This window comes from Bidens hawaiensis, unplaced genomic scaffold (assembly GCF_021521415.1).
Source record: "Bidens hawaiensis isolate Kalapana, Puna unplaced genomic scaffold, B.hawaiensis_p1.1 tig00032846_1, whole genome shotgun sequence".
Lineage (NCBI taxonomy): Eukaryota > Viridiplantae > Streptophyta > Magnoliopsida > Asterales > Asteraceae > Bidens > Bidens hawaiensis.
In genome coordinates this window covers 149,226-160,531 of record NW_027495624.1, presented here as the reverse complement: position 1 = coordinate 160,531, position 11,306 = coordinate 149,226, and the positions used below count along the sequence as shown (strand labels likewise).

The following is an 11,306-nucleotide window of genomic DNA, read 5'->3' as shown; positions in this document are numbered from 1 at the left end:
TATAATAGGTAGATTCATCAATTGATAAACTCTCATTGTTCCAAAGCTTTATTTAATAACTTGGAGGAAAAGTAAAACAAAACTATAATTATTTAATAACTTGGACGACAAGTAAAAGAAAACATGTGATTATAAAAATCAAAATGTTTGATGAAAATATTTATTAATAATATATGAATATATATAATACATTTTTAATATTTGTTATTAAACGTTGTATTTTACTCGTTGGAATTTTTTCGAATTACGACGAAGAAAACTCATAATGAGTTGATGACAACAAACCAACTTCAATTTTCTACAAAAATGGAAATAAAATAAATGTGCCAATCATTTAAAATAATTTTTTAAAACAAGTGGGCCCCACTTAACCATAATTGAATAATCTTAAAGGAAAGAACTTTACAAGATGGTGGGTCCAAAAGGCACCAAAGAGAAAAGATTTTTATTTCATTTTAACAATATATAAAAAAGTGAAATATACAAAGGATAAGATTCTTAAATCTTAATTGCATATTTTAGCAGATGGATTTGCAGCACTTGCAATAAAAATATTAAATGCATTAGTGGTCCTTCCACATAATAATAGTTACATTTTGGTCCTTAAGTTTAAAGAAGGTGTTTTCTATTATTCTATATGACATTATTACTAGTGATTTCAATCAAACTAAGATTTCACATTGTTGAAAGTCAAATTCAACCTATGACAATTTAAGTATTTTCATTTAAATCATTTAGTCATATCTAATAATGGTCGGTTTAATACTCATCATTTTTCAACTTTAAACTGACAAATTATTTCACACATTTCATTATCTTGAACAAGAATAATATATTATAGACGTATATCAATGAGATATTTACTTATTAGGAGAGGTGTAGAAAAAAAATCATTATGAAAAAACTTTAAGTAGGTAACCAAGTAGGGGTATACATAATACAATGGTATAAAATCAAACGAAAAGCTCGTCCAATTAGATTAATGAAAAGAGTTGCTATTGTTTCTTTTTTTCGTCTTGATTGGGTTGGTCTTCCGAGTTATCTAACTCAATTCCTAGTTCTAGTAGTACATGGTGGATGCAGGACATTGGACCACTAGAATGATTATGCCAGATGAGCCTAAAGGAGTTACAATCAACCGAGCCATCAGGTTTGAGAATAAGGTGGGATTCTATAGCCTATGCGCATGCAACCGAAAAGTGGATCCAAATACCCGAGCACATAATACCATATCAATATATAGATGTAGGAATGGAGTTACCTTAAATAAGTTTTTTGAATTGGACAAAATTTCTAGGGCATTTATGCAAGTCTTATCTTTTACCAAAACAATATTGTTTCATCAAAAAATAAAAAATTATTACAAATCGGCAAATATACGAGCATAACCATTCCCAATCCAAATCTCACTTTGATTTCGATTACTAGTTATACCAGTCCCACCCCCCCCCCCCCCCCCCCCCCCAAAATAACCAAGATTTGATTACCAAAACATTTAAGGAAAACACTTGATTCCACTCTAGCGAATATCTTATGTTTAAATCTTGTTTTCACCGGATTTCTATAATAATTTCTTAAATTAATCATAATAAGTTGCGGCTCACCTAATCCCATGAACCCATAAGGTATTGGTGAGGTCTCGTAACTTTTCTGATATCAATGTTTTTCTTTAAAAAAGTATACAATTTATAGACTAAAACCATAGTACTCACGTATGATAAAGGATTAAAGTTGCAATAGACCCAAATATTTAATAAAGAGCGCCTAATTTTCCATGAAAATGACATGGGCCCACCATTCCAACCCACCCATAGCTCTCTCCTCCTCTTCTTCTTCTTCTTCTTCTCTCTCTCTACACTTTTTGCCAATTTCTTTTAGCAAATTTTGTGTTGTCAGACATCCAATCTAAACACACACCAACAGTCTTAACAACAAATCCAGAACCAACCAAGCCCACAAAGTTCACACCTTTTTCAGTTTTTTTGCAAATCTTGCAACTAAATCACATGCACTTCATTTGGGTGTTCAAGAAACTTGTAAAGTAGTAAGCTTTCTGGGTTTTGATCCTTTTTGCTTAATAAAAATGGGTTTCTTTTTGTTTTTTTGATCTATAAGTTATGGGTTTGATTCATTGATTTTAGTTTAGTCTTTGTTTTGCATAAAGTTTGAATCTTTGCCCAAATTTAAGCTGTTCTTCTAGATTTTCTTGATCTTTGTGTTTCAAGTTTGACTTTTTGTTTGACTTTTGAAGCTTTTGTTGTCATTGATTTCAAGTTTTCCAGTAGAATTCACTCATTCAGTATGATTTATGTATATGTTATTGTTATGTACTTATGTATGTATGCATATGATATACACAATATTCACATGTATAACTTTGCTCTAACATTCTACACATGAAGATACCAATCATGTTAAAAGAATAAAAGATATTCTCTTTAATCAGTACTGGCAAATATACTATATTCGATCGTGTCCGATGTGTCCATCGAATCATACAATTGTTCTTAAATCGACCCTTTTCGTGCCTTAGAACATATTCTAAATCAATAAAGCGTGTCCTTTTTCGGGTCGAAAAGGACCAAAATTCTATTTTCTTGATTAAATTTCTCACTTATTGCAGGCTTTGTGTAACAAACCGAACATCAAACGAAAAGGGGTCGAAAAAACCTCGTTTTGGGGCGTTGTTTAGCATAAAGAATGGGTTACCATTGTGATCATTGTGGGGATGCAAGATCAATGGTGTATTGTAGATCGGATGCAGCCTACTTATGCTTATCGTGTGATCGTGATGTTCATTCTGCGAACGCGTTATCTAAACGACATTCAAGAGCACTCGTGTGTGATAGGTGCAATTCGCAGCCTGCATTGGTTAGATGCATAGAAGAAAAAGTCTCACTTTGTCAAAATTGTGATTGGATTGGTCATAACGGGTTAACAAAGCATACTAAACAAACGTTAAATTGCTATTCGGGTTGTCCTTCGGCTGAAGAACTTTCTTCCATTTGGTCGTTTATGTCGGGTTCAGATTCGGGCTTTGTTAACGGGTCTGCCTGTGAGCAGGAAATGGGCTCAATGAGCATTGCCGATAACAACAATAACAGTCAAGATTTATTTGCAAGTGGAAATAATTCAAACACTTGGACGGGTCCCACGAGTGTTAATGTCGATATTAGGCCACAAATAGTTCAACAAGTTGGGCCCGTATGCTCTTCTGCATCCAAGGTAAGTAACTCTAACCGGTTTATGTTAGTTTAGTTGTTAACAAATCCAAGATTATCATATTTAAACTTGTGGTGTTTGTGTAGGTATCACATTTGGGGACAAAAGACCCTGAGCCCGTTGTTGGTGATGACGGGTTCTATGCTGACTTTAGTATGGATGAGGTCGACTTGAGCATCGAGAACTATGAAGAGCTCTTTGGTGTCGGGCATAATGATCCCAAACATCTTTTTGCGAAAGACGGGATTGATAGTTTGTTTGGTGGTGCTGAATCTTCATATGTGGGCAAGGTATTACGTCATTAACCATTTTTTATAAATATATCGTCGATGTGTTACATGTCACGGTACAGTTCATCTGTCAATGTGTTACATGTTTTGGCTAAATCATTGTATTCAAATTAAAAATAGTGTGCTTAAATGTCACGGGTCAGCCCGTCGGGTTCATGTTGGGCCATCTTTGAGCTCGGTGGACGGACATGGTTCCAAATGTACAATTCCTATTTTCTAAAAAGTATCCGAATTTTTGTTTAAATATTGAAACATTGTCACTTTGTATCTTTTTATCATTATAGTTACATAAAGGTGTTAATTTAAAACAAGATATTACAATTTAATTTTGTAAAGAATATTTTTTTTTATTTAAAAAGTTAAAACTATCTCATAGTTTTTTTATAAGGCATAAAAACATACAAATTTCCATTTACATGTAAAAAATAATACAACTAACAACAAAGAATGAATGGACAAATGGTATACAAAAGCCACTAGGTACATATGTATTATATGAAAAAAAATTAAAAAAATCAATGTACCAGGCCCAAGAGATGAGGCCTCTAGAGCTAGACATTGGGCCTGCAACTGGGCTTTGGACCAGGCCTAACTGTAACTCTGTAAGTAGAGTCTTAGGACTGAAGTGCAACTAATGGGCTCAATGGGCCTAGGGCTGGGCCTGTGGCCAAAATTGTAATGGTATATAACATTATAAATTACAAAAGTTTCCTTGTATTTTAATTTTTTTTAAATGAAAACTGAATGATTTTATATTGTTGTTTCTGTTCTCGCAAAAAAATAAAATGTCTTCTGCATATAAGTTTATAACCCTCCTCAAAAGCTCAAGCTCAACTAGTTATGTTATCAAGTTTGTTTTTCTATGATCAGGCTCAAGCTTGGCTCGTTTGTATTCCCATTTGTCGCCCTCATTTTCTTTTGCAGTTCAAAAAATTTATAATTTTGTGTATTTACTTTTTTTGTGGTTAGGAATCCTCAACAGGACATGCTAGTCAAGCACAACCAGCATGCAGTAATGCAGCATCGGCTGACTCATTAATGAGCTGCAAAACTGAACCAAACCATGGTTATGCAAGGCAACACTCGAATATCTCGTTCTCAAGCCTCACAGGGGAAAGCACTGCTAATGATTATCAAGACTGTGGCGCTTCCTCAATGTTCCTCTCGGTCAAGCCACCATGGTACAACTCGGGCCCAGGCCCGGCCCATGATCCCACCACCCATTCTGGTAGCAGAAGTGATGCGGTCCAACGTTACAAGGAAAAAAAGAAAATGAGAAAGTAAGCATTTTTACTGCTCTAAGACTAACCGGATGCACAACTTTTCACTACGAGTGCTAAACGGGCTGTGTTTGTGGGTTGGTGGGTCCAACCCGACACGAACCCGAACATGTCCCAAACCCAAAAATTGTGTCAAGACTTATGAACTTGAACACGACACGAGTATTAGGCGGTTGAACCCGAAAGTCATGTCAGTTTCTCTATTAAGTTTTAAGTATTTGCATAAAATACCAAACTTATATAATTTATAACATAAAACACATTTAAAAAATACTAAATATAAAGTAAGTGGGCTAAATGGGTCAGCCCACAAACCCGACCCATTTAGCTAAACTTAAACCCACGACATGTTCGGTTTGCGGGTTTGACCCGCTTATACTAAACTTAAACCCGCTACATGTTCGGTTCGTCTTGTGTTTTTGTTTCGTTTAAGCAATTCAAACACCTACTTTTCACCCTGATACTAACAGGTCGAGTCGTTTTTTTTTATGATTTATAGATTTGACAAGAGAGTAAGATATGCTACACGAAAGGAACGGGCGGATGTAAGAAAGCGTGTGAAAGGGCGGTTTGTGAAGGCGGGTGACGCTTATGATTACGACCCATTGAGCCAAACACGAAGCTTTTAGGTTTAAAATGTGTAACACCCAAAATCTAGAAATTTTAGTACTTTGGATTATAAATTTGGAGAGAAGTTATAATGTTGAATAATACAAATTAATTGTTGCAAAAAGTTTTGTAGGAGTTAGGAAATGGATGAATAATTGTAAGAAATGACAAATAATTTATAAACAATTAAAATAAAATGAAACCAGTTATATTTATGTTCCAACTAGGTAAAAAGTAATGTTGAATTTTCATAATTATTATTTTATTATATATAATATTTGAGAAGTTTGGTTCCGCAAGACCGTAATTGGGCCACGTGATAGCACCACCTTCTGACACATCATCCAATTTTTTATATATTTCAATTTAAATATCGTAATGAACGTAACCGAAACCAAAACCAACCCAATTCAGATCGACTCTCAGCCGTAATGTTCGGGTTTTACCGATCGTTGTTTTTTTGTTGTTCTACAATGTAACAAACATCACTGGTCCACGTGGCTGCACCACCTTGTAACGCGTCATACAATATTTTGATTATTTTTTAGTTAAGTATCGTAACGAACGTAATCAAAACCGACCCAATTCGCATCTACTTGCCGCCGTAACGCCCGGGATACCGGCCAATGTTTTGTTTTGTTTGTAGTTCCTATGTCGTAACAAACGTAACCAGAATCAACCCAATTCGTGTCGACTTGCTGCTGAAACGGCCGAGTTTTACCAATCCAATAAACATCGTTTTAAATGAGTTATTTTTGGTATAATAAGTTATGCGAGTATTCTGGACGTTTGCTAATTTAATCTTTAGGTTTAGTGTCATTTTCATAATGAAGTTAACCAATACCAATCAAATTTGTGTCGCTTTAATTATAAGTTAAGTTATACAATCTCACTCCTGGTTTCTACGTTGACAGATTAATGCTTTCAGTCTAGTGTCGGTATCATAACGAACTTCTAACAACCGAATGCACGTTAATGTTCCGTCACGATCATAACGAACTTCTACCAACTGAATGCACATTAATGCACCGCCGCATCGCAGCGGGTACAAACCTAGTTTATGACAAAAAGATTACATAGGTCTTTTTGTATTAGCTGAAAAACTTGAAATGGATCAAGCTAGGTTGTTTACAAGGTAAACCTACTTAAAAAGATAGTATAGTTTCATATTTTCTTATAAATTATATGTTTATATTAAGTTAACCGGCTATCAATATTGTGATTAACACGTAAACTATAAGTCACGTCTAATCGTTCAGCATTAAATCGATCGAAACTGTCACTTGTATAACTATTATTCAAAACTTATTACAATGGATAGTTTTGAGCATTCAAATAACCAATTTTACTCTTATACATAAGAAAAACATATGAATCTTAGTGCACCAAAAAACAAACTCTTAACAAATTTACACTTCAACCTTCCAAGTTTAACTATTTACAAAAACACCCTTCCATTTTGCTTTTGGCATACATTGCTCATATTCCTCATGTATAAAGTTCAAATCATCATTGAAGTCATGCTAAACATTAGTAATAATCAAGTTACCCATCTGCCATACTTACATCTAGAAGTAGCAAAACACGAGTCAGTCGAGTTGGTCAATGGGCCAGCTTGAGTTTAACTAAAAACGGGTCGTTTTAATCAAGTATTCAAGTCGGGTTCTGAGCCAAATGTTGCAGTAAACAGTTTGCGTCTTTGTCTAAACCATCAACCTTAACCGCAATATCATGAACCATTTTCTCAATAACCATTGAACTTGGTCTCTTTTCGGGAGGCGAGTCCCTGAGTAAGTCCAACAGGGTCCTAGCCATGTCCTGACTTTGATCGGTTCCATACGCGGTTAACCGTAACAAGCCAGGAATAGCACCTTGGTTCAGTATAAGTTCCCTGTATTTACTTCTACAGCTTAAACACAATGTAAGTAATGAACTGACCGCATGTTCTGTACTAATTAAAGATCCGTCTTCAACCGTTTCCACTAATGTTAATATCCCATCTACCGTTTTTGCTATCGCTGATCTTCCTTCTTCGGTTTCTAAAACAATCTTCATTAAAAAAGTTGTTTTTTCAGCAAATTTTGAGGATTTTTTGCATTCTTTGAGGAGGTTAACGAGAGGCGGGATTGCTTTAGCATCAGGGGTTACGTTTGGTTGTTGTTTTGAATTTGAGGTTGTTAGGTTATAAAGTGCGGTTACAGCATCAACGCGTCCTTGAACCGTCCCACAACTGAGGATTTGAACTAGTAACGGTATGACGCCCGAGTTTATTATGGTTTGTTTGTTGGATTGGGCTGTTGACAGAGTCAAGATTGCAGCAGTGGCTAACTCTCTCAAGGTGGTGTTGTTATGTGAGTTGAGAAGGTCCACGAGTGGCGGGATCGCGCCACATGTCACTATTCGTTCTTTGTTTCTGAAAGTTAATGTGGATGTTGACTTGTTACACAGATGAATAATCTAAAAGATACTGTCATAATGATCAATGCAAACAAATTTCACAGGAAATAACTAATTAATCTAACAGATTTAAGTTCTTTGACATGTCATTCAAGTTGAATATATTAGTGTCTACATAAAAGCAAAAACAAAGCTGCAAGTTAAACATTAGCTTGAAGATGCATCATCAATATTACCAGGGCTGCAAATGATCCCAAAACACTCATGTTTGATCTAATTACTCGTGTTTTTAACTAATCAGTATGCTAACAATTCGATTTCACCTGATCAGACCAACATATCGGTAGTCAGTCAAAACAGGTCCAATCGGCCCAAATCGTTCAACATTTGTCAAATTCCGGTCAAAATCTGTCAAAACTGGTCAAATTTCAAGCAAAGTAAGTCAAAATTGGTCGGATTCGGTCAAAGTTGGTCAAAAGTACCGAAGTAATTGAAAAATTATACTTATTAATCCAATCCGATTAATAAGTTTGAAAAATTTTGTATATATATAATATTTTGAAAATTTGCATAAAAATTCTAGTCGGATTAATCCCCCATTAATTGCCAGTCATTAACCCACATGCTAAACTTCATTCAATTTAGCTCCACTAAAAGACTAATTTTCATCACTAAACACTAAACTAGTAAACTATCACAATTGCTTCAAATTTCACAACACTCAACGATTCGTAACAAGTACAATTTATTCACTTAACGATAATTCATGACATTATCCAGTGTTGTAAAGTCGAGATTCGGTTGATTGCTAACCGGTTTGCTACCGAATCGATCACACCTAATCAGACCAACAAATCCGTGGTCAGTCCAAATCGGTCAAAACTGGTCAAAATCTTTGAAGTATTTGAAAAATTATACTTATTAATACAACCCGATTACGAAGTTCGAAAATTATACATAAAACTGTGAATTTTTTATTATTTTTTTGCGTGTATACTATATATATATATTGAAAATTTACATATGAAATTCCAATCCGATTAATCCATATTAATTGCCAGTCTTTAACCCATGACCTAGGGAGTAGGGGTGCAAATGAGCCAAGCCAAGCTCGTTTAACTTACTCAGAGCTCAAGCTCGACTCGTGAGTAGATTTCAAGCTCGAGCTCGGCTTGGTTTGGCTCATTTACTATTTATTAATTATTTTTTAAAATATTTATAATTATTTTTATACAGTGGAAACCAGTTAGAGGCAGAAACAGCGCCAGTTAGAGCAATGGAAACCCTCAATGTAGAAGGAAGGAGCAGTAGAGGCAGACCCAAATTGACTTGGAAGGAGAGGATTAGGCAGGATTTGCTAGAGTTACACCTCTTTGAGGGCATGGTCCATGATAGGTGTTCATGGAGACGTAGAATTAAGGTTAAGGACTTTTAGAGAAGGTCATTTTTGTATCTTAGTTTTAGCATATGGGTTTAGACTCTTCTACATTTCAGGCAGATTTTGCTTATATTTGTTCTTACGTGGTGTGACTATTTGGATTCTATGATTTCATATGTGTTACCATTTGATTGTGCCACTTTATCACTATAAGTTTGTTATTGGTACTTGTGTGTTTATATGTTGTATGCTTTGGAGCCGAGGGTCTTTTTGAAAGCAGCCTCTCTATCCTCATGGATAGAGGTAAGGCCTGCCTACATCACACTCTCCCCAGAACCTACCAATAGCTTTTGCTATTTGTGGGATTTACTTGGTACGTTTGTTATTGTTGTTATAATTATTTTTTTACAGTTTTTCTATTATAATTATTTTATAAAATAATGTATATTATTTAGCCTTTTTATTTATTTTTTAATAACATCATATATATTAATTAATAATTATTAAATCTATATGTTAAAAAATTATATAAATGACAGACTCATTTAGGCTCGCGAGCCAGCTTGGGCTCGATTAAGCTCGTCTCGATCGAGCTTTTTAACGAGCCGATCTCGAGTAGCTCACAAGCGGCTAGTTCGTTCTACAACTATGATTATTCAACTACAATTTAGGCATTCAATGATAATTCAACACATTTAACAATAACTAACCTTTGGTTTCTAGAGGCGAGATTGAGAACCGCAAGCAACGAAGCCTGACGAGCGTCATGGTTTCTGGAACAGAGCATGAGCACTAGCGGTTGAATAACGCCGGGCTCACCGAACTTGGCGCGAATGTTATCAGACGAAGAGCTGTGATTACGAATTAAGCTGCGAATGTCTCTGGCGGCTTGGATTTTGGTGATGATGTCTCGGGCGTGGATTAAGTTGCTGGAGATTTGATTGATTATGGTTTGGTGGTTGGTGTAACTGAATTGTAACGGCCTTGGCTCATGCTTATCATCCTGTTCTACCATGGCTGTTAGTTAGTTACTGAATGAATGAATGATTCAGCTGCGGCTGTTGTAAGTTGTAACTGAATAATAATAATAATAATAATAATAATAATATATTTAATTAACTAATTAATACATTAAAAAGAGACAAGTTTACATGTTCCTTTAATGAATAGGTCGGGCTACATTGGGTAACTCAATGATAAAAGGCAATCTCATACGTGCGCAATCGCAGACAATGTTGGGTGGTCAATAATAATTTTTGATGTGTATTTTATAAGATTGTTTTAATTGTTTTCTTGTTAGATTGTTGTTGTAGGATTGTTTTAATTAAAAATAATAATTTTTGTAATGTTGTGAATTTCTAGTCAATATATAACTAATTGATCAAGCATATATTAAAAAAGATTTTAGTTTTCAAAAATAACAGTTTAATGTTATCAAAAATTAATTGTGAATATGTGGAAAATAATTATATGAAAATGTGATGATATGGAGTTCTATGTGGACATCCTAAATTAATGGCACGTGGATAGAATTGAGTTGCTTTATTATATTAGTTAGATTATAATAGTTAGATTCATATCCATATATAATAAGATTTTCAAATTTTAAATTGATAGAACATAAAAATAAACTAATATTAGTGAAACTCGGAAAAAGTCGTATTATGAACAAAAAATCACAATATATAAACATAACTTTAAGTAACAAATATATGAAACATCATATCGATTAACCGATAATTTAAAAAAAAATATACCTTTAAACCCTAAATAGATTAAAATATAAATCGATTAATAGGAATAGATTAAATATCAAATCTATTAACCGTTAGTATAATAAATTATGTAGTTAAACCCTAAATCCAATAACAGTGAATCAATTTGATGCTGTTCTTCACAAAAATCTTAAACACTAAAATATAAATCATACATGATAATTGCAAACGATGAACATATTTAATGTTGTTTGGATTATGAAACCGACAAATCATGAAGAACCGGCTATATATGAGGCGAAAAATCTGGTTACAAACGGTGGGGAGCATTATGATTTTTGAACGAAACATATGCCTTTTAAAGAAAAAACATGAACAATTTAAACCTAGTAAATTGTTCAGCTAAAAAGGAAGC

At 34.2% G+C, this 11,306-nt stretch overlaps 2 protein-coding genes across 2 annotated transcripts; one reads left to right on the top strand and one right to left on the bottom strand.

Annotated features, from left to right (window-relative positions):
* Window positions 1-1,980: 1,980 nt before the first annotated feature.
* LOC143584195 (zinc finger protein CONSTANS-LIKE 10-like) lies at window positions 1,981-5,608 on the top strand. Its single transcript, XM_077066297.1, has 5 exons — window positions 1,981-2,036; window positions 2,624-3,225; window positions 3,309-3,512; window positions 4,482-4,792; window positions 5,292-5,608. Exons 2-5 carry the CDS (start codon window positions 2,701-2,703, stop codon window positions 5,419-5,421), a joined length of 1,170 nt encoding a protein of 389 aa, XP_076922412.1. The 5' UTR covers window positions 1,981-2,036; window positions 2,624-2,700; the 3' UTR covers window positions 5,422-5,608.
* Window positions 5,609-7,054: 1,446 nt separating this feature from the next.
* Window positions 7,055-10,191, bottom strand: LOC143584202 (U-box domain-containing protein 45-like). The gene is made up of 2 exons (XM_077066301.1): window positions 9,887-10,191; window positions 7,055-7,814 (listed from the first exon to the last, which is right to left on the bottom strand). Exons 1-2 carry the CDS (start codon window positions 10,189-10,191, stop codon window positions 7,055-7,057), a joined length of 1,065 nt encoding a protein of 354 aa, XP_076922416.1.
* Window positions 10,192-11,306: the final 1,115 nt, after the last annotated feature.